The sequence below is a fragment of the Schistocerca cancellata genome, chromosome 2 (genome assembly GCF_023864275.1).
Source record: "Schistocerca cancellata isolate TAMUIC-IGC-003103 chromosome 2, iqSchCanc2.1, whole genome shotgun sequence".
NCBI lineage: Eukaryota > Metazoa > Arthropoda > Insecta > Orthoptera > Acrididae > Schistocerca > Schistocerca cancellata.
In genome coordinates this window covers 910,828,263-910,852,993 of record NC_064627.1, presented here as the reverse complement: position 1 = coordinate 910,852,993, position 24,731 = coordinate 910,828,263, and the positions used below count along the sequence as shown (strand labels likewise).

At 43.9% G+C, this 24,731-nt stretch overlaps 1 protein-coding gene across 1 annotated transcript in view; it reads right to left on the bottom strand.

Moving 5' to 3' along the window:
• LOC126162847 (TBC1 domain family member 20) overlaps positions 1-23,137 on the bottom strand; it is a 162,832-nt gene extending 139,695 nt beyond the window's left edge. The window contains exons 1-2 of the mRNA XM_049919618.1: positions 22,642-23,137; positions 18,186-18,302 (exon numbers count right to left, since the gene is read on the bottom strand). Coding sequence (XP_049775575.1) covers positions 18,186-18,302; positions 22,642-22,864 — 340 coding nt within the window. The 5' untranslated portion in view covers positions 22,865-23,137. The remainder of the gene's footprint in view (positions 1-18,185; positions 18,303-22,641) is intronic.
• Positions 23,138-24,731: the final 1,594 nt, after the last annotated feature.

Below are 24,731 nucleotides of genomic sequence, written 5' to 3'. Positions count from 1 at the left end.
GCTGATATTGTCAAAGATAGGTTGCTTGGTTGGATTGGAGAAGGGACCAAATTACATGGTCATCAGTCCTTCCGACCTTGGAATAACAAACCAATAAAACCTCACACTATAAGAGGGAACTACAATGGCTATAAAATTACGAACTATTGACAAAGAAAGAAGGAAGGAAAAAGGTGGAAGTAGAGGGAAAGAAAGTGACTAATGACGGGCATACAGGAGGAAGCACAGGTAGACAAGATACACACTCAAGATAAAACAGACCCATAAGGAAAGGAGTGGGAAGGCAGAGGGCAGGGGTGAACCACCAACCCCAGTTGAAGCCAGTCCAGTCGGGGCGAAGGGGGGAGCAAGACGGCCAGCCATCCACTCCACCCACTGATAAGTTGAAGGTCCCACCCTTAAATACAGATCCCGGGTTCGAGTCCCGGTCGTGGCACACATTTTCAGTTGTCCCCATTGAGGTATATCAACAACACCTGTTGGCAGCTGAGGCTTTCAATTAATTATAATTTATTCTAGAGAAGCTGCACGGTCATCAATGGTATCTGTTCTTTCGAGAGCAGTTATCTTCATATATAGTTAAAGGCTACACGGCCATTGACCTTCATCTGTGCGAATGTGCACAGTTTGCCTGAACTCTTACGGGAATCATCACCTTAGTGTGCGCGAGTAATGAGTGGACGGGCAAATATCTATTAGGCGCATTACGTATGTAGTTGTGGACAGTTGGGAATGTGGGTCTCACAGGAAGCATGCAAGGGATAAGTCCCTGCAGTTGCACTATTCATCTGTGTCCTCGGTGGCTCAGATAGATAGAGCATCTACCATGTAAGCAGGAGATCTCAGGTTCGAGTCCTGGTCGGGGCACACATTTTCAGCTATCCCCATCGAGGTATATCAACAACACCTGTTGGCAGCTGAGGGTTTCAATTAATTATCACTTAAATGAAGCAATAAAAACCCCCAGAATGCAGAAATAATAAAACTAAATCAGCTGCTGAGGCATTGTTGGCTAACGCCACGAGTAGTGAGTCAGGAAAGCTAAAAGTTTGTTGCAGGGTAAGAGGTGAACCAGTCAGCAGACAGAGAGGGGGTCTTCACAACGGAGGAGATAACCGTGAGTCAGCCAAGTACGGCCGATGCAAAGCCGGCAAAGGACGACAAAGGCCTTACGAGAGGCCCTTAAGGAGGACCGCCACATAGTTGTAGAAACCTTTATTGCCCTGAGCCTGTTTGGCGAAGAAATAGTGTGCCATTCTGCATTCCAAAGTCCCAAAACCTGACATTTTAATGCCGAGCAAAGGTCTATTTCCGGAATGCTAATAGCAAGAGGTGGTTTGTTAGTAGCCAATTTAGCCAGTCAATCTGCTGCAAGTTCATTTCCAGGAATCGTAACATGGCCTGGAGTCCAAAGCAAAACCACTGAGCATCCACGTTGATCAAGGAGAGAAAGGGAGTCCTGGATAGCTATGACCAATGGGTAATGAGGGAAGCATTGGCCGATAGCTTGCAAACTGCTCAAGGAGTCATTACAGATAGTGAAGGACAGTCCTGAGCAGAAGCGGACATGGTCCAGTGCACGCAAGATGGCTACCAATTCTGCAGTAAAAACACTACAGCCATCTGGCAAGGAACGAAGTTCCGTGTGTCTCGCATAAGTGTAAGCATAACCAGTGTGACCAGCAACCATGGAGCCATCAGTATATATCAATTGAGAACTCTGGAATGAATTGAGGAGACAGTAGAATTGGTGGTGCAGGGCCTCCAGAGGGACAGAATCCTTTGAATTGATGGAGAGATCAAGGCAGAGCTGTGGCCGAGAGACGCACCATAGAGGGGTATGTGCGTGACCAGATAAAAAGAGGTGGTAAAGGGAAGTGCTGGAGCTCATAAAAGACCAACTGAATGCTGGCAGCCACGGTAAGCCCACTTTGTGGTCACTGTCGCGGGAGGTTGATCTCCGTGTCTGGATAAAGGAGACCATAATTAGGGTGCTTTGGGGTGCACCAATTGCGGAGCACGTAAGATATCAGCTCTTGTTGGCACAAAACTCACAGCGGTGGAATCCCCACCTCTGCGAGAAGGCTAATCACGGGGCTGGTCCAGAAGGCACCAGTCGCAAGTCGCAAGTCGTACCCCACAATAGTGGATGGGGTCTAGTATCTGCAACGTCGAAGGTGACGCAGAACCATAGACAAGACTCCCATGGTCTAAATGAGACTGGACCAGCACTTTGTACAACCGCAGTAGAATAGAGTGGTCTGCACCCCAGGTGGTATCGCACAGACATCTAAGAACACTGAGATGTAACCAGCATGTCCTCTTCAGCTGGCGAAGATGCAGGAGTGATGTCAACCAGCCATTGAAGACCAGACCCAAGAAGCAATGGGTGTCCACCACCTTGAGGGATTGGCCATTGAGGAACAGGTCTGGATGGGGATGGACTGTACGGTGACGGCAGAAATGCATGACACATGACTTGGCCACCGGAAACTGAAAGCCATGGGAGAGAGCCCAAGATTGTGCCCGGTAGATTGCCCCCTGTAGACGACGTTCTGCAGCATACATGAAAGAGGAAGCAACGTAGATACAAAAATCGTCAGAATACAAAGAGGGGGACACTGTCGACCCAGCAGCTGCCACCAGTCTATTAATGGTTACGAGAAAGAGAGGGATGTTCAGCACAGAACCCTGTGGAACCCCATTTTCTTGCCAATGGGTAGTGCTGTAAGAGGAACCAACTTGGACCCGGAAAGAGCGACAAGAAAGAAAGTTACGAATAAAAACGGGCAGAGTGCCATGAAGGCCACATTCGTGAAGGGTGGTGAGGATGTGGTGGCGCCAGGTGGTGTCGTAGGCTTTATGCAGGTCAGAGAAGATCACAATGAGGTGTTGCCGATGGGCAAAAGCTGACCGGATAGCAGACTCCAGGTGGACCAAGTTACCCACTGTAGAGAAGCCACAGCAAAAACCACCTTGAGTCGATGACAAAAGGTCGCGCGGATTCAAGGATCTGAAACAGCCGCCGACTCACCAGGCATTCAAGGAGCTTGCAGAGGGTGTTGGTACGGCTAATTGGACGGTAGCTATCCAACTGAAGTGGTGGCTTCCCAGGCTTCAACACCACAATAATGATGCTTTCCTGCCACTGGGTAGGAAATACCCCCTCACTGCACAGACAGTTGAAAAGGGTCAGTATACAACGGTGGCCAACCACTGATAAGTGTTGGAGCATTTGGTTATGTATCCACTCCGGTCCAGGAGCCGCGTCGAGACAAAGGGCGAGGGCGCTGGTGAATTCCCACTTACTAAATGGGGCATTATAAGGCTCCAAGCAGCGAGAAACGAAAGACAAAGGCAGTCGTTCTGAGCATTCTTTCAGGAGGAGGAACATGGATGGATATTGAGTCGATGCGGAGGCTTGAGCAAAGTGTTGAGCAAAATGATCTGCGACAAAGTCCGGATGGGTAGGGACAACACCATGCACAGAAATTCCTGCAATTCTGGTGGGAGGATGATGGCCAAAAATTCGCCTGAGTTTTGCCCAGATTTGTGAAGAGGGTGTGTGTGGTCCTATGGTAGCCACATATCGTTCCCAGCAAATCCATTTCTGAAATTTGATTAGGTAACAGGCCCAGGTGCAGAATCATTTAAATATCAGAAGGAGAGCAGTAGAAGGGTGCCACTTGAAGCATTGAAGAGCGTGGTGGCAGTCTTCTATGGAAGCAGCAATTTCCGGAGTCCACCAAAGGACCATCTTCCGATGGGGGAAACCCAAGGAAGAAGGGATGGCTGAAACAGCAGTGGAAGGAATGGTGGCAGTCAAAGTCTGAATAGACTCTCCAATACCGCTGTGTGGTAGTACAGGGGGATGGTAGCGGAGTAGAAGGCACCCAAATCAGCTTTAGAGAAGGTCCACCTGGGAAGGTGACGGAGTGAGATACACTAAAGGAAGGTCAAAACAATCGGGTAATAATGGCTGTCGCATAAGTCATCGTGGACACCCCACTGAATGGAGAGAAGAAGATCGGCACTGCACATGGAGAGGTCAATGGCAGACGAAGTGCCATGTGCCACACTAAAGTGTATGGGAATGCCGTGTTTAGTAGACAGAGGTCAAGCCCTGCCAGAACTGCTTCTACTGTCCTGCCCAGAAAGGGTTGTGGGCATTAAAGTCCCCTAGTAGCAGGAAGGGAGAAGGGAGTTGTTGAAGAAGGGTGGTTAGAGCAAGGGATGTGGGCGGCCTGTCAAGTGGGAAGTAGAGATTACATATTGTGATTGGAGTCACCAGATGGACCCTGACAGCAATCGCTTCCAGAGTGGTATGGAGGAGAACCCATTTACTAACAATGTCCTTGCAGACCAAGGTGCAAACACCACCAGAAGCCTGCAAGGGGCCAATTTGGTTCCGACAAAACACGTAACCCCAAAGGGTGGGTGAGCAATAATTGACAAAATGGGTCTCCTGGAGAGCAATGCAAGCAGCAGAGTAGGAGGAAAGAAGGGGCTGCAACTCAGGAGGTGGCTCAAATATCCATTACAGTTCCACTGGAGGATTCTCAAGCTGGAGTCCAAAAGAGAAGGGAATGGACCCGAGCCAGTCACGCTGCTGAGTCACCATCCATCACCAATAAGGATGGGGTAATGTCTATATAGATCGGGTCAGACTCTGTTAGTTCCTTGGCTGGAGGAAGGGAAGACGGCACTTCAGGGGTTACAGGAGAGGCCTTGCCCTCGTTCTCGTGTTTCTTTCTTATCTTGTGAAGGAAGAGAAGGGCAGACTGCAGCGAGGTTGGGCACAGATTTACACCTGACAATCTTGGCACCCATCGGCTGTGGATTGCGTGGCCAATGTGGAGCTGCAGATCACCTTTCAGTAGGGTGCCGGGAAGAGGAGTCCCAGGAGGGAGCTCCAGTACTGGCAGCTGCTGAAGAAGGGGGACACTTCTCCGGTGGGGGAGGGGGAGCAGCACCCGAAGGGATGGGTATGGGTACTGATGGGGAGTGGGAGAGTGAGGGTGAAGCTGAAGGTGTGGGGCGAATGGGGTGGGTCTGGGAAGAGGAGGGGGTAGGAGGGGGAATGGACATAACTGAAGCAAAAGTAGAAGTTATAGGCACGGGATGGAGCCAGTCATACTTTCGACAAGTCTCGGTGTAGGTAAGCCGACCTAAGGTCTTGTACTCTTGACTCCGTCGTTCTTTCACATACACCAAGCATGCTGGCGAGCATGGAGGATGTTGCGCGTTGCAATTTACGCACACTAGTAGGGGAGCACAGGCACTCCCCTCATGGACGGGGCACCCACAGTCACCACAGAGGGGATCGTTGGTGCAGCGGGGAAGACGTGTGTCCAAACCGTAAGCATTTAAGGCGTCTCATCGGTGGTGGAATGTAAGGTTTTACATCACACCGATACACCATCACCTCGACCTTCTCTGGGAGGGTATCCCCCTCAAAGCCCAGGATAAAGGCACCTTAATCGGTGTGATTGTTTTTAGGGCCTCGCTGTACACGGTGGATAAATCAGACTCCTCACTGCTCGAGGTTTGCATGAAACTCCTCATCAGTTGGAGAAGAAGATCCCAGTGGAAAATGATGCCCTGTACTGAGTTCAAAGCTTGGTGGGGTGCAACGGAGGCTGGGCTGTCACCAAGATTGTCACAAGCACGCATGGCGTCAGATTGGGCAGCAGAAGATGTCTTTATAAGCAAAGAACCAGACCGCATTTTACTCATGGATTCCACTTTGTAATACTTATCTTCAATTGTCTCCACGAAAAACAAAGGCTTGGTCATGGCAAAACTTTCGCTATCTGTCCTGGTACGAACCAGGTACCGAGGGAAAGGTTTCAGCCCAAGCCAGCGAGCTTGACCCTCTTCCCCGGGGGTGGCCAGGGAGGGAAAGGCTGAAGGATCAGAAGGAGACTCATGTCTCCTATCATTCTTAGAGACGGCCACAGAATGGGCAGGATGTTAAAGTTTTTGTCGCTTCATGTTCAAGGCGTCTGCCCTAGTACCACCCACTCCAACCAGGGGCTCGCCCTGTGGGCGTGACCCAGCCACAGCAAGGGCCATCTGGCATGGCGGCCATTGCTAGAAGTTCTGATGCCCCAAAGTGATGAGCATCGCCTCCTTGGCATACACGAGGCATTAACAGCTCAGGTACTAGCAGTGTGATTCCTGTGTTGTAAGGGGGCTCAGCCAAGTGGGTACTTAACAGCTTCACCACACGGACTGGCTACCATGCTGGTGACCTAGCTGGAAGGGGGGCCAGGGTGCAAAGGGAAAATGGAGGGGAGGGGGAGAGAAGCCTGTACCATGGAAACTACCTTGGGAGTTCATCCCCAAATGGTTCACGCTGAACGGAAAATGTTGGAAATGGAGGCCAAACCCGAAGGGGACCAAAAATGCTGAAAAGGAGATGGAAACAGCAAACTAAGCAAGAGCACATACCAAAACAAAGCCCATAGGATAGCCAGGTCGATATAAAGAAGTCCACCAAGAGGGAAAGAAGGGGGGAGGGAGAAAGGAGCAAGGACAGGGAAGGACAGAACAGGGACAGGAATGCAGTTTGGAAAAAGGAAGCGGGGCCCCGTGTGCGCCACACACGTATCCCAAAAGGAATTGTGGGCCACCTGCGGGTCAGAGATAGGTGATACAAAAATAAAAAGCTCACATACTTTGATTTCTTTCATTTTCATAATGTTACGTGGGATCATATTTTGAGATAATTCATGAAGCCAAGTTATTTCTGGGATCAAAAGGGTGTAATATGAATTCAAGGAACATCTTGCATGCAAAGGCATGTTTAAGAAAGTGAGAATTCTGGTTACTGATTAGCGGTATGTTTATTACTTAAAACTTTCACTGCGGCATCGATGCAGGCGCGCAACTCTCCAGTGCGGCCCGGCAACGTGCGAGTGCGGGCTGGTAACACTCTGAAATGGCAGGTACCGCTTGGAGCCGATGCTCCTAAGCACACCTGAGCTACAGGCCGAAGTCAAGACCTTGTAAGATCTGTAGGATCATGTTCTATACTGACTTAATGATGACACCTTAGACGCACTACTTCAAATAAGCTTCGACTGTATTGAGGTCATGTTTTAAAATCTGTTTGCTGTCTGACACCAATAGGGGTCACAGGCATCATTCAGATGTTTGTGATTTGTTGATAATGTAACAAAAAATACAATTCACACAAGTGACAAATCCACTGCATTCAGGAAAAATTTGGATTCCAAAACGCAAATTCTTAAGAAGGAAAAAAGGAAACTGGATTCATTTGAAATTATATTTACTTCAAATGCGCATTTTTAAGATTGACTCTGATAGAGGTCTTCAATTCAGTAGCATGTTTGCTCCTGGTATGAGAGAATTAGCCATCTACATTCATCATAGACACCCAAGGGACGCCCGGACATGTAGAAATTAGTAAGCGAAATACACCCTATTTGGAGGCTTCTCTCATGTCCCCCATTACTTTGATTGCGGTGCTATTAAAACAAATTTAGAACAACAAATTCTTTCGCAAAAAACTGAAGTGAACGCTTTACAAAGCAAAACGTCAACTTTAACATGAAACAAAACCTCATTATCTGAGTACTAGTGAAAAAAAGTTCTAACCTTTCACATCATAAAAATAAACCATGCAATTCAAAAAAATTAAAAGAAGTCGTCTTTAATAATCGGAATTTCCTCGATATTATCATGTTTTTGCTACTTATGGGAGATTATACAGCAGTTCAAGCAGTATCCAGGTTTGTCTGGGCAGGTTGTACATTCATATGGTTTATCAGTGCAGTTTGTTCCATGCACTTCTTACACCGTTTCCTCATAACTTGCTTCTCCCCTGCAGTAGCTTCCCGCTTTTGCACAACGTGTGTTTATTTGTGATGTTCCTTGCTCACATTTCGTGGAACATCAATTAATGGAAGGAAGCCCTTTATAATGTTCATTCTGTAATCGTACAATGTCATTTTATTTCCTGAGTATTTGTTGTACAGATATAGAGAATTGAAAACTAACATGTCAATGACATGAAAGAATAGTTTTTTCGGCCAGTGGATAGTCTTTTATTCACATAAATTATACAATAACATCTGATCTTGGTTATCAGTCCCAGACATACAAGCATTGTACCTAATAATAGGAAAAGGTTTCGTGACTATTTGCTGGCACGCATTCCTCACTTGCTTCATATCATTTAGATGTTCTGTGGAAATGTAGGAAACCTCTCGTCAATCCTTCCATTTTCCAATCATAACTCCATTAGAATACCGCGCAATTCTCTCTCCTCTCCCAAGTTTTGCCAAAACAGTGTCTTCGGGGGTATATTTCCCATTTAATTTCAGAGCACACCTGTGGAAAGTTAGGTTCAACAGTGTTGTAGCTAAATGAAAACTGTTATATAATTGTCCAAGTAAATGTGATGACCAACATGCAGCTTTTCTGCCATCAAATGCAAAACGACCTTTTCAGCGTGACCTTTCCCCCCCCCCCCCTCATATCTCCACTACTTCCCGTGTATACAGCGCACTTATTTATGAAACCGTCTGGATTGTTGAGCATGTACATCTTAATGCCATATTTATTACATTTGCTTTTTATGTATTGTCTAAACGACAATCTTCTCCTCCAAAGAATCACTGATTCATCTATTGATAGATCTCTTCCCGGGTAATACACTTGAGACATTCTCGTGTCAAAATAATCCAATATAGGTCGTATCTCATCTAAACAATCATCTGGAAGTGGATTTTTTGCAAAATGCAGAGAGCATAATACGATCAAATACCGGTCTCTGTTTATACTCATCGCTATTCCTCTATTCTGAAACAGTGGTTCTTTCTTCCAGTGGTCTTGTAATCGAGGATATTTAACGGTACCCCTATGTAACGAAACACGCAGGATAACTAGTAATTCACCTATTCTTACAGGTTTACATTTACAGATCCTAGATCCCTCTTTTGTATTTTCGCTCAGCATATGTTGACTGCATTATCGTTCGTTACGTCAACTACAAGTTGCAACAATTCGTCTGTTACCAATAATCTGAAGAAATCCATAGGAGAATTGCCAGCAGGATGAATTTGCAAAACTTCTTCCTTCATAAATGGGTGATACTGCATATTATGTGGTTCTTTATGCCAGGACTCACCTGGATTATCTCCATGTGACAGGTCGGGCACTTTTTTGTCGTTGATTTCCACACAATTGTCATGATCCGTATCGTCAGATTCGGAACTGTCACGAAACAGATTCAAAAGCTTTGTTTCCATGCTATCATCACTCTGCAATTCTTCAGCAGTCTCTAAATGACAATCTCTGTGGTGTGCCTTGCCCTCACTACACAGAAAATCACTGTCATCTAGTACACAAAGTAAATGTTCCTCTGTCAATTTAAAACTTTTCCTGCTCCTTTTCACATTGGAAGATCCAGGTGTCGGTTCATTAGCCGCCATTACGAACAATATATGTTTGATAACTGACCACACAAAACAAAAGTTTACATGCTTTGATGCTAGCTTAGACGATGCAACTAGACTGAGTAATCCGACAGTGTGTGCGGACGCTTATAAGTGTCAGCCGCAGCGAAAGTGTTAATGAAATTTATTATAAATAATATATTTCTTTGTAGGCAGTGGCTTAGCTGTGTCACGCATAAATGTGTCTTGTAGCAATATCTTGTGGACTTTGCTGCACACAGATTTAAAAGTTTATGACAAATTTGGAATGTGTAACTTTGAAAGAGTGAAGAGTTTGACAGAGCACTGAAAGACCTAAGTCGAAACAAGGCCCCGGGAGTAGACGACATTCCATTAGAACTACCGACAGCCTTGGGAGAGCCAGTCCTGAAAAAACTCTACCACCTGGTGAGCAAGATGTACGAGACAGGCGAAATTCCCTCAGACTTCAAGAAGAATATAATAATCCCAATCCCAAAGAAAGCAGGTTTTGACAGATGTGAAAATTACCGAACAATCAGTTTAATAAGCCACAGCTGCAAAATATTAACGCGAATTCTTTACAGACGAATGGAAAAACTGGTAGAAGCCAACCTCAGGGAAGATCAGTTTGGATTCCATAGAAATGTTGGAACACGTGAGGCAATACTGACCCTATGACTTATCTTAGAAGAAAGATTAAGGAAAGGCAAACCTACATTTCTAGCATTTGTAGAGTTGGAGAAAGCTTTTTACAATGTTGACTGGAATACTCTCTTTCAAATACTGAAGGTGGCAGGGGTAAAATACAGGGAGCAAAAGGCTATTTACAATTTGCACAGAAACCAGATGGCAGTTATAAGAGTCGAGGGGCATGGAAGGGAAGCAGTGGTTGGGAAGGGAGTGAGACAGGGTTGTAGCCTCTCAATCTGTATATTCAGCAAGCAGTAAAGGAAACAAAAGAAAAATTCAGGGTAGGTATTAAAATCCATGGAGAAGAAATAAAAACTTTGAGGTTCGCCGATGACATTGTAATTCTGTCAGAGACAGCAAAGGACTTGGAAGAGCAGTTGAACGGAATAGACAGTGTCTTGAAAAGAGGGTATAAGATGAACATCAACAAAAGCAAAACAAGGATAATGGAATGTAGTCGAATTAAGTCAGGTGATGCCGAGGGAATTAGATTAGGAAATGAGACACTTAAAGTAGTAAAGGAGTTTTGCTATTTGGGGAGCAAAATAACTGATGATGGTCGAAGTAGAGAAGATATAAAATGTAGACTGGCAATGGCAAGGAAAGCGTTTCTGAAGAAGAGAAATTTGTTAACATCGAGTATTGATTTAAGTGTCAGGAAGTCTATTCTGAAAGTATTTGTATGGAGTGTAGCCATGTATTGAAGTGAAACATGGACGATAAATAGTTTGGACAAGAAGAGAATAGAAGCTTTAGAAATGTGGTGTTACAGAAAAATGCTGAAGATTTGATGGGTAGATCACACAACTAATGAGGAGGTATTGAATAGAATTGGGGAGAAGAGGAGTTTGTAGCACAACTTGACCAGAAGAAGGGATCGGTTGGTAGGACATGTTCTGAGGCATCAAGGGGTCACCAATTTAGTATTGGAGAGCAGTGTGGAGGGTAAAAATCGTGGAGGGAGACCAAGAGATGAATACACTAAGCAGATTCAGAAGGATGTAGGCTGCAGTAGGTACTGGGAGATGAAGAAGCTTGCACAGGATAGAGCAGTATGGAGAGCTGCATCAAACCAGTCTCAGGACTGAAGATGACAACCACCACCACCACCACCACCACCACCACCACAACAACAACAACAACAACAACAACAACAACAACGTGTTCAAAATAACAATAAGTGCAGTGTGATTCTTATTATTGCAATGGTGGTTAAAGATAATTTCACAGCTAAGAGGAAAGAGTGTGGTAGTTGCGTGTGTGTGCACACTTTCCTGGAATCTCTGTTTATAGAAGTGACTGTCTCATAGTCAGTTATGCTGTAGGTGCCACTGATCTCAACTTCAGTGTCTATCACGAAGCTTTGTGGAACGAAGATTAAGTCTCCCTTAGGCTCCACAATGATACCTTTTCCAACTTATCTGTAGTAAAGTACACTCCAGAACGTATTTCCCCATTTGACTGCAGTGATTGCTTCATGAATTAGATCTTAATTTTTACTGTCAGAAACAACCATTGCATTTTGGATACAGGTGTATTCTTCACTGGTATGCCAGTGAATAAATCTTTTTATTATTATTATTATTATTATTATTATTATTTTTTAATTTTTTTTTTTTTAGGGCGCAAAACTTCTATGGTCATTAGCGCCCAGCCCATGACTTAAGACAGTAAAAAACCGAAATTGAAAACCAGCAGCAATGGGGACAAAGTCATAAAATTGGAGAAACTGAAAGCAGAAGGAATGCTTAAAAATCCACTACAGAAAGGGGGTGGTTGGCCCCAAAAAAAGCTTCAAATGACTGACGTCATTTCACTGTCACTAATAAACTGGAGAACGCGGTCGGCTGAGCGCGTGTCATCAGCTAAAATCGACGATAGATCAGGCGATAGCTGTAGACGGGAGCGTAACGGATTAAAATATGGGCATTCAATTAAAAGGTGTCTTACCGTCCACAGCTGAGAGCAGTGGGGACAGAGTGGGGGAGGATCGCCGCTTAAAAGATGTCGATGGCTAAAAAGACAGTGCCCTATCCGGAGTCTAGCTAAAATTACCTCCTCCCGACGCCGCGTTCGGGACGAAGAGGTCCAAGCGCAAGGAAGGGCTTTCACTTCCCGCAATTTATTACGGGGAAGTGTTGACCAATGCAAATGCCATAAATGAGCAACTTTGCGACATAAACCGCTCCGTAGATCGGTGAAGGGAAGCGACTGAATAGCTGGCCGAGGAAGAGAGACTGCAGCCTTGGCCGCTGTATCAGCCGCCTCATTCCCACAGATACCAGCGTGTCCCGGGAGCCAGAGGAACGCCACCGAGACGCCCCCCAGGTGGAGCAAGCGCAGACAGTCCTGAATCCGGTGGACCAGAGGGTGCACAGGGTAAAGAGCTTGGAGACTGAGGAGAGAGCTGAGAGAATCTGAGCAGATAACGTACTGTAACCGCTGATGGCGGCGGATGTAGTGGACAGCCTGGAGAACAGCGTAAAGCTCTGCAGTATAAACCCAACACTGGTCGGGAAGCCGAAAGCGATTTGGGATGTCGCCAACAACATAAGCACTCCCTACACCTAACGATGTTTTCGAGCCGTTGGTGTAAATAAATGTGGCGTCCGTCATTTGTGCACATAGAGCAGCAAATGCCCGATGATAAACAAGTGTAGGGGTATCATCCTTGGGAAACTGACAAAGGTCACGGAGCAGGCAGATCCGGGGACGGAGCCAAGGCGGTGCTGTACCCCAAGTTGTCAAGAAGGTTTTAGGAAAGCGGAAGGAAAGAGAATGGAGCAGTTGACGGAAGCGGACTCCCGGGGGTAGTAGGGAGGAGGAGCGGCCTGCATACCCTACATCAAAGGAGGCGTCGAAAAAAAGGTCATGGGCTGGATTAGCAGGCATGGAAGACAGATGGCTAGCATAACGACTCAGGAGAACTGCTCGCCGATTGGACAGCGGAGGTTCAGCAGTCTCAGCATAAAGGCTTTCCACAGGGCTAGTGTAAAAAGCTCCAGACACTAAACGTAATCCACGGTGGTGGATAGAGTCGAGACGCCGAAGAATAGACGGCCGAGCAGAGGAGTAGACTATGCTTCCATAATCCAATTTCGAGCGCACTAAGGCGCGATAGAGGTGAAGAAGGACCACTCGGTCCACTCCCCAGGAGGTACCATTCAGGACACGGAGGGTGTTAAGCGATCGCAGACAGCGAGCCGAAAGATAGGAAACGTGGAAGGACCAGCATAGTTTTCTGTCAAACATAAGACCCAAGAATTTAGCGACATCTGAAAACGGAAGGTTGACAGGACCTAGATGTAAGGAGGGCGGAAGAAACTCCTTACGTCGCCAAAAATTGACAGAAACGGTCTTACTGGGTGAGAAACGGAAGCCGGTTTCGATGCTCCAAGAGTGGAGGCGATCGAGACATCCTTGAAGATGTCGTTCAAGAAGGCTGGTCCGTTGAGAGCTGTAGTAGATCGCAAAATCGTCCACAAAGAGGGAGCCCGAGACATCAGGAAGGAGACAATCCATAATTGGATTTATGGCGATGGCAAACAGTACAACACTCAGCACGGATCCCTGGGGTACCCCGTTTTCTTGGGAGAAAGTACGGGAGAGAGTAGTGTTCACCCGCACCCTAAAAGTGCGCTCTGCCATAAATTCGCGAAGAAAAAGGGGCAGCCAACCTCGAAAGCCCCAAGAGAACAGTGTGCGGAGGATGCCTGTCCTCCAACAGGTATCGTATGCTCTCTCCAGATCAAAAAATATTGCTACCGTTTGGCGTTTCCGGAGAAAATTGTTCATGATATAAGTGGAGAGAGCAAGAAGATGTTCAACTGCAGAACGATGCTTTTGAAATCCGCATTGGGCTGGTGTTAAAAGACTGCGGGATTCCAGCCACCAAGCTAAACGGTAATTCACCATACGCTCCAAAACCTTACATACACTACTCGTGAGAGAAATGGGGCGATAGCTAGAGGGGAGATGTTTGTCCTTTCCAGGTTTCGGAACGGGAACGACAATAGCTTCCCGCCACCGTCTGGGAAAGGTACTGTCGGTCCAAATTCGATTATAAAGGCGAAGGAGGTAACGCAGACTATGGGTTGATAAATGCAGCAACATTTGGACATGGATACCATCCGGTCCTGAGGCAGAGGAGCGAGAAGAAGAGATGGCATGTTCGAGTTCCCGCATGGAGAAAACAGTATTGTAGCTTTCGTGATTTTGAGAGGAGAAAGCAAGATGTCGCACTTCTGCTGCACGTTTCTTCGGGAGAAACGCTGGCGGGTAATTTGAAGAGCTCGAAATCTCAGCAAAGTGCTGACCCAACGAGTTAGAAATTGCGACGGGGTCCACTCAGGTATCATGCGCGACAGTGAGCCCAGAGACCGGGGAGAAACTAGGCGCGCCGGAGAACCGTCGAAGCCGACTCCAAACTTCCGAGGAGGGAGTGAAGGTGTTAAATGAGCTAATAAAGAATTTCCAGCTTGCCTTCTTGCTATCGCGGATGACGCGACGGCATCGCGCACGGAGCTCCTTATAGCGGATACAGTTGGCCAAAGTAGGATGGTGACGGAAAATGCGAAGAGCACGTCGCCGCTCACGTATTGCGTCACGGCATGCCTCGTTCCATCAAGGAACTGGGGGGCGCCAGGGCAATTCGAAGGTGCGTGGTATTGAACGTTCCGCAGCTGTAAGAATAACGTCGGTAATATGTGTGACCTCATCGTCGACGCTGGGAATGCGACGGTCATTGAATGTCGCTAGAGACGAAAATAGTGTCCAGTCGGCCTGGGCAAACTTCCAGCGTCTCGGACGCATATATGGCAGTTGAGGCTGCAGTCTAAGGACACATGGAAAGTGGTCACTCGAGTGTGTATCATCAAGGGCGAACCAATCGAAGCGACGAGCCAGCGGAACAGTACCGACAGCAAGGTCCAAATGAGAGAAATGTGTCGTGGAGGCAGACAAAAATGTAGGGACCCCAGTGTTGAGGCAAACTAGATCCGCTTGGTGGAAGACGTCTAGCAATAGTGAGCCACGTGGACAAGGATGTGGAGATCCCCAAAGCGGGTGGTGGGCATTGAAGTCCCCAACCAGCAAATAGGGGGGTGGAAGCTGACCAAGAAGATGAAGGAGATCAGCTCGTGCCATTGGTGTGGACGATGGAATGTATACAGTATAAAGAGAGAACGTGTATCCGGAAAGGGAAAGACGGACGGCGACAGCTTGGAAGGAAGTGTTTAAGGGGATTGGGTGATAATGGAGAGTATCATGGAGAAGAATCATGAGTCCTCCATGGGCTGGAGTGCCTGCAACAGAGGGGAGATCATATCGGACGGACTGAAAATGAGGGAGAACAAAGCGGTCATGGGGACGCAGCTTTGTTTCCTGAAGACAGAAGATGACCGGCGAGTAGGATCGTAAGAGGATTGACAATTCATCCCTATTGGCTCGAATGCCGCGGATATTCCAGTGGATAATGGACATGGGGTGAACAGAAAATGGAGGAATGTGACCAAAGATGCTGTCAACTCAAAGACTGCTCGGAGCTAGCGACCGACAGCAGGGAATAGCATTCAGCCGAAGGCAGAAGATCCTGATCCATAGGTTGGTCAGGAGCAGCTCCTGCCACCAGCGATCGGCCGGTTGACCAGCCACCAGCAGTGTGCCTCGGCGACACAGAAGACGGCCGAGGGCGATTTCCGCCAGGTGGTGCTGTAGATGGGACACGCCTTGGCGGAGGAGGAGAGGAACTGGGTTTCTTTTGAGCCTTCTTAGAAGTATGATGTTTAGATGAAGGAGGAACCGATGGTTGGGAAGTTGCGGTACGTAAAAACTCTTCACGAGTATGCTCTTTTTTGGAAGGCTTGGTGTCTGACTTTTGGGCTCGAGATTTAGCAGAACCCGATGAAGGGTGAGCCATAGAGTGGGCAGGCGAAAGTGGTGAGGTTGAACGGGCGATCTTTGCGCTGGCCGATCTGACGACCGTGGCACTAAAGGTGAGGTCGCAAGTCTGCGTGGCCGCCTCCTTTGTTGGCCGAGGAGAAGCAAGGACAGTGCTGTATTTTCCTGTCTGTGGCACGGTGGGCTGGCGACTGGCAAATAATTTTCGAGCAGCAAAGGTCGACACCTTTTCCTTCACTCTTATTTCCTGGATGAGCTTTTCGTCCTTAAAAACGGGGCAATCTCAAGAGGAAGCAACGTGGTCACCCATACAGTTGATGCAGCGAGGGGATGGAGGTGGACAAGCACCCTCATGGGCATCCTTGCCACACGTAACACATTTGGCCGGATTGGAACAGGACTGGCTAGTGTGATTGAACCGCTGACACCGATAGCAACGCGTAGGGTTTGGGACATAAGGGCAAACGGAAATTATCTCATAACCTGCTTTGATTTTCGATGGGAGTTGAACTTTGTCAAATGTCAAGAAGACAGTGCGGGTTGGAATGATGTTCGTGTCAACCCTTTTCATAACTCTATGAACAGCCGTTACGCCCTGGTCAGACAGGTAGTGCTGAATTTCTTCGTCAGACAATCCATCGAGGGAGCGTGTATAAACGACTCCACGCGAGGAATTTAAGGTACGGTGCGGTTCCACCCGGACAGGGAAGGTGTGGAGCAGAGAAGTACGCAGCAATTTTTGTGCCTGGAGGGCACTGACTGTTTCTAACAACAGGGTGCCATTCCGTAATCTGGAACAAGACTTTACAGGACCTGCAATTGCGTCGACACCTTTCTGATTAATGAAAGGGTTGACCGTGGAGAAGTCGTGACCTTCGTCAGACCGAGAAACAACAAGGAACTGTGGCAACGATGGAAGAACTGTCTGTGGCTGAGACTCAGAGAACTTACGTTTATGAGCAGACATAGTGGAAGGTGAGGAAACCATTGCGGAAGAATCCCCCATGATTACCAGCGTCTCCGATGGCGCGCTCCTCCCTTGTGGGGGCCCTCACTGAGGGCACTCCCGCCTTAGGTGATTGTTCACACCTCAGGTCACACCTCCCGACAAACGGACAGAGGGACCAATCGGCACTTTCGGAAGGTATCAGCTCAGGTAATCGCCCCTCCCTGGGCCTGGCCGTTACCAGGGGGTACGTACGTGTCCTACCTGTCTACCCGGGGAGGGGAATTACGCGTTACCCCGTCACCGGCTACGCATGGAAGTGCGTGGGTCGGCCTTCAGACACGCACAGGGAGGAAAAAAGAGAAAGGGAAAGGAAAGAAGAGGGGTCTCAAACGCCGCAGCGGAGAAAAGTGCAGACAGAAGTGGGAAGGAAAAGAGAAGGACAGAGGAAGGACGAAGACTTGCAAGTATAGAAAGCAAATAATTTGTAACAGTGTAGAGCGTCCGTCTCCGGACGTAGGCACAAACCATACTCCCAGAGGGGGAGAAAGGGAAGGAAAGAGCCAGAGGTGAGGGGGGGGGGGGGGGGGGGGGGGAAAGATGGGGGAGGGGGAAGGATGAGGAAAGGGAAGGTATGCAGCCCGGAAAGGAAGGAGGGCCACATTAGCTCGGGGTCCCGTGCTCGCTACGCACGTATCCACAGAAGAGTTGTAGACCCCCTGGAGGGTATTATTATTTTGTCACGGATGTTAATATTCTGTTTATTTCACAGACAACGTCTGATAGTGTGTGACTAATCTCACATAGTTACTATTTACATAATGTTACAATGTCTTCATAATAGAACCAACCAATTTCTATATCATCAATAATATCAAAGAATGTGAATGTTACAGATCATCTGACTTCTTCACTGTAGTAATGTGGTTTGTATAAGTAAATGTTGGGAAGTTATTTTATGCACTTCAGTGTATACATATCTACATCTTTGTGGAGCGCGTAAAGCAGTAATGTAAACATATCACTTACAAAAACTTACCATACCTCAATAAAATATTTATTCCACCAATTTCATGCTTCCAACTTTCAATAAATAATGGTGCCACACTATCAAAAGTGAATATAATCATACACTTAAGGAATTATCTGCAACTCTAGTTTTAATTTATCCATAGACATATTTATTAATTATTTTTTAGATTTACCAGTGACAAGACCGCCTTCAGACAAAGCAAACTGTTTTAGACTTTTAAGATCACGTGATGTCTCTAAAACAGCTTCAATTCTCTCAATTTTCTCTTGCATAACAGGTGAAACAGGAACTGAAACAAAAATGCAACATCTGTAATTACTTACTATCAGTATTGTCAGACTGAACCTCAGACATTAGTAATAAACAAGCTCATTGCAAATGGGTGCTCTATTCAGAATTATCTACTAAAATAACCAAGCGAATCTTTGTGGAAAGCCCATTTAAACTCAGCACAAAGAGACACAAACTTCTACAAGTAATTTATGTTTTATGGAGTAATGGCCAGACATTCCATGGCTACTTTGTCAAAGCTGACTACATTGGGCCAGCACTGCAATTCTACTGGGATGAGGGGTCGAGATAGGTGGAACAGATCAAGGGAGAGATGATACCAGGAGTGAGTGGGGCAGTTGTACATGGATGGCTGCGACAGCTGGGAGGGAAAAGCAGCAGGTGCATAGGAAGGAATAAAATTCAACAGCGAACACTGCCTCTGATAGTCCATATCTCCATCCAAGCGTGAATCTTCCCCACTTCCATCTATCAACCCCCCCCCCCTCCCACTACTTTTCAATGAGTTCCTTACCTCCATCTTGGTCTAGCTCTCCTTTCCCTGGTCCCTTTCCACAACCACAAACCTCTCAACAAAATCCAGCAAAGTTCTCTTTCTTGTTTATGGGCCTATATATTACATAGAATGGTGAGTTGTTATCTTATCTCTTTAAATTATTTATGTTTCACCAGGGACTTTCAATGAGTGAACTTCTACATCTAATCACTGGAAAAGGTAATTGCTGTGGTGCATGGGGCTAAAGACAGAACAGTGCTAAGTTATCGATACTGGTTAACTTAGAATGATATGTAAGTAGTGTAGGAAGTAAGTCAGGAGACTTGAACACAGCTGTATATTGCTATATGTAGTTTGAACCCCCTTGTATAATTTTTTTGTCTTTTTTTCTTGTCTCAAATTTAATATAAGGAGTAGTCAAATGCAAACAAGGCAGCTGGGTCAACAAAAATACTCTACTGCCTGATCAAAATGGTGAGTCTTTCACCACAATCAGACTAAGGATCATGTTTGTCATTGGTAAGCCAATGCTTGCAAGATTCTGTATGTTTGGTATGGTAGGTATTGATCACATGCTGTTGTTCATGAGGAGTCCTGCAAGGCATGATTGACATAAAATTTATGTAGGACATATTTTATTGTTTCAGCACAATGTTCAATGTACAATTGATGCAATTGTTCTCACACAGGATTCAGAAAATCAGTCTCCAAATGTCATGTGACAATGCAACTTATTTGACATAACAAATAGTAGTTAACTACACTAAGTGACTGTAAGCTGCAAAAAGAACATCTGTATATAATTTATTAGTTCGAAGCCCAGAGAGAATGCCGCCAACAGAGTCTACAATTCACAACTACATGTACACTCCGCAAGCCACCCGTCTTTCATAAAATACATGCAGGTGGAAGCAATGCATTGGTCAACTCTTCTATGAACGTAGGCTCCCAGAACTTTAAAAGTAAACCACACTGACGCAGACCATCTCTCATGCAGCATCAGCCACTGGAGTTGGCTGAGCACCTCTGTGACACTTCCATGCTTAATAAATGAACCTGTAACGAAACAGGTTGCTCTTCTTTGGAACTTCCATATTTTCTAATCAATCCTATATGGTACAGACACCAAACCGATGTGCAATATTCAACTATTGGTTGAACGGGTGTTTTGTAAGCTATCTCTGTTTTTGAGGGACTACATTTCCAGTGGATTCTTTCAATGAAACACGTTCTGGCATCTGCCTTACCTGCAATTAATTTTATGTGGTCACTCCACTTTAAATCATTCTGTATACATACCCCTAGATGTGTTATGGAAGTAACTGCTTCCAGGAATTGTTCTGCAATCATATAATCATACAATATGGAGTCTTTCTGTCTCTGTATACATGTGTGACATTTGTTTACAGTAAGGGTCAGTTGCTACTTCCTGCACCAAGCATCAATTCTCTGCAGGTCTTCCTGCATTTCACTACAATTTTCTAGCATTGCAACTTCTCTGGAAACAACAGCAGCATCCACAAAAAGCCTCATGCTACTTCTAATGTTGGCTAGTAGGTCATTTACATATACTGCGAAAAGTAATGGTCTTACAATGCTCCCGTGGAGTACGCCTATTATTTTCATATCTGAAGGTATCTTTCCCAAGACATGCTGTGTTCCATTTGCTTAGCAATCATTAAAATTTTAGAAAGCAGCCTACAGTTTCTGCTTCAGCCTGTTAATGTATAATTTCATTCATTCTGCTTCCTAAAGGTTCTCCCTTGTAATATGATTTACAGACCACAATGTGGGAAACAAGTTGAGTGATTGTACTCTGTTTAGATGCTAGTAAAAATTTATGCATAGCTAGAAAGTTTACCTTCTCATCATGCAGGAACTAATAAATGTAATCATGTAAATTTAAGAATGGAACTGCATACCAGATTAAATTAAGCGACAACTTCTGCAGCTCACAAATGAAGTACAAACATAGATGTAAGATATAACTATATAATGAAGATAGTTAAACAATAAAAGAAAATCTCAAACGGAACACTCAAGATATTAAGTTTAGTTTGCTGAATTTTTGTAAATAGACACAAAGTCACATTACAAATGATTACTAAAATTAATAACATGCCTTATAGCAACTGAAAATTATCCCATAAATACTGGACGAATTTTATACACCTACCATACAGTATTTAATGCACATGAAAGAGAAATTAATCAAAACATTACTAAGTTTCAGTGTATCTACATTGCAAAAATCATATTCATATTCAGAATCGAGTCACACAATTTTGTAGTAAGCTGTATTTAATTCTGAAAGCCAATTAATAATAACACCTCAAACAAAATTGTTTGCTTCAATGTTAATACAGTGGAGTGAACACTGTGTTTAGATTAGATTAGATTTACTTTCATTCCAATTGATCCGTAGTGAGGAGGTCCTCCAGGATGTGGAACACGTCAGAAAAACAAGAACACATGACAAATATTTACAACTAAAACAAATAAGCTAATGTACCATTCCACAGGTCCCAAGTGGAATGATCGTCTTTTTTAATGAACACTAAGAGTCATTTTACAAATACTAATGCACTGAATTTAAAATAAAAAAGTTTTTTATTTATTTATATGGTAATAAACATGTAATACAACTACTGTAATACTTATTTACAATGAACACATTACTGCACTGAAATGGTGCAGAAGTTAGATTATACTTACACACACACACACACACACACACATTTTCAGTGAACACATTACTGCACTGAAATTGTGTAGAAGTTATGTTGTACTTATATACAAATCAGTTGGTTTTACTAAGAAATTCATCAATGGAGTAGAAGGAGTTGGCCACCAAATAAATCCTTTAGGCTTCTCTTAAACTGAATTTCATTGGTTGTTAAGCTTTTTATGGCTGCTGGCAAGTTATTGAAAATGTGTGTTCCTGAATAACGCACACCTTTTTGTACAAGACTAAGTGACTTTAAATCCTTGTGAAGATTATTCTTATTTCTAGTATTGATTCCATGAATTGAGCTGTTGGTTTGAAAAAGTGATATATTTTTAATGACAAATTTCATTAAGGAATAAATATATTGGGAAGCTGTAGTTAGTATCCCTAGTTCCCTAAACAGGCTTCTGCAGGATGTTCTTGAGTTCACACCACATATAATTCTTACTGCACGTTTTTGTGCCCGGAAAACTTTAGCTTGGCTTGATGAATTACCCCAAAAAATAATCCCATATGACATTATGGAATGAAAGTAAGCATAGTATGCCAGCTTTTTCATTTTTATATCCCCTGTGTCTGACAAAATTCGCATTGTAAACAGAGATTTGTTAAGACGCTTCAGCAGTTCTGTGGTGTGCTCCTCCCAGTTGAATTTATTATCAAGCTGTAATCCCAAGAATTTAACACTGTCCACTTCTTCTATCTTCTTGTCATCGTATGTTAGACATATACTCTTGGGACACCGCTTACAAGTTCTGAACTGCGTGTGAAAAGTAACAAGTTATACTGTGCAAAAATATATCTACATGAAGCACTTACTGAAAATAATATTACTGGATGTTATAACGTATGTAGTTTGCTTATATGTTTACATGTATGTTCATGTAAACTATACCATTTTGAACACGATCAAATGACAGTAAGTACTGCCCCTATTGGAAAATTTCTGAGAAATTTCCTGAATTTTCTGGTAATAAAAGTAGTACTTCAGTAATTACACATACAAAAAATTGCTTGACATAATGGAAGAACTGGTTGCACAAGCCTTCGTGGCACACAACGGAACAATACACACCGATGAATTGACAAGGGATTATAAATATAGTGGATTACCTTCTTCGAATGTAAGTTCGTTCTCCTCATCGTCGCTGGGGGCAATATCCTGCACATGGTTGTCGTCTTCATTCGTAGTTTGTTCATCAACTGCACCACGTACGCTCGTTGGAACGACTAAGTTGTCATCAACCCCGTTTGAAACAATATTTTCTTGATCGTTGTCATTGTCAGCATGATCCTCGCTTGCCACCGGAGGGTTAACATTTATTTCTTGTGACATATTTAGAAACCTTCCTCATGATCTTCTGTCTAGGAATCTACCCAAGGCACGTTGATTTGCGATAAGACAGTGGCTACACAGAACAACAAAATAAGCTACTTACAGACAAGCTGCAATGAATAACAGCAAAGATAATATCAATTTTCATTCTTTCCATTGATTGAAACAGAAACCGAGGCGGTTTACGACATTCGTAGTAAGTTGTACATTTTCTAAATTACATAAGCCAAATAATAACAACAACATGTCAAATGCCGCTGCTAAAACAGCTGTTTGTTTATCGATAACGGCATAACTAACATTATCGATCTTAATCGTACTAATCGATATTCCTTAATTTCCAAAAATATGACCTTACAACTTGTCTTTATTATTATTTGGCTTTTGATGGGGAAACAATTTCATATAAATACAACAGATACAGCTATAGCTAATCGCCGTATAGTCATTAACAATGTTAGTTATCGCAATTATTTCCATGTTGCAAGCAGGAAAATGGTTTAAAGATAACTGTTTATTTGTAAATGAGAAAATAACAGTATGGATGAATTTAGGCCACGTATCGGATAAAGTAAAGCCCAATATAGTTTTGAAACTTGGTGACCAGAAGATTTAATAAACTTCAAACACAAAATTTTTAGGGATCTGGTTAGACGAGCATCTAAAGTGGGATAAACATATTGAAATGCTCAATAAAAAGCTAAGTAAATGCTGCTACATACTCAGAATGCTGAAAAACTGCTGCAATGTAAAAACAGTAATATGTGCTCATTATGATCTTATGCATAGTCTATTGCGGTATGGTGTCTTATTTTAGGGTAATTCAAGTCTGGCAAACCGGTCATTCTTTATTCAAAAACGAGCATTAAGAATAATGAAAGGGGCTACACCAACGGAGCCCTGTAGGGAAATTTTCAAATAATGTCGCTTCCACCTTTATATATCTACGAAAGTATCTGCTTTTTATAATCTCACCCCCAATTTTCTTCTTTAAATAGTGAGTGCCATGACTACCCAACAAGATACAGGAATGATATCCACAGAGAAACACACAAAACAGCCCAATATCACAAAAGTGCAATATATCACCCCAAAATCCTTTTTAGTGCTCTTCCCTTAAGCATAAAAAAGATAGAAAAGTTTTACATTTTTAAAAATGAGCTTAAAAATGTTATTAAGAGAATGTTTTTACAGTGTTACAGAGTACATGGATTTTCAGAACATAGTAACATAGTGGTCAATGATAATGATAATTTATATTTGAACAACTGTATGAAAATAGTCTGCTTGTACACACCATGATTAACTAATTATTGCTTGTTCTGTTATTCAGAGTGGTCAATGATAATGATGATTCATATTTGAACAAATGTTTGAAAATAGTCTGCCTGTACACACTATAATTAATTAATTATTGTTTGTTCTGTTATTCTCTACTATAGTGGTCAATGATAATGATAAGTTATATCTGTAAAACAAATGTATGAAAATAGTACACACTGTAAATAATTAATTATTGTTTGTTTTGTTATTCTCTACTACATGCTGCATGAGATATATATTTATATGTTTTACCAGCGTAGGCCTATGTTATTAATTTACTGTATAATTGCAAACTCATATAATGTAACATGACAACTCCTATATCATTGTATATGATAAAATGGATGCTCAATAAATAAAAATTAACAATAATAACCTTTCCTTAAGATGTGTGAGTCTGTTGTGAAATTATGAAACTTTTCATCAGTGAAAAATATGGTAACAGGCCAACTATTTAAATGATTTCTTAATTTTTTAAATAGTGGTTTGTACTTAACTGTGTGCAATTCTCTTTCCTTCTCTCTCCCTCTCTCTCTCCCTCTCT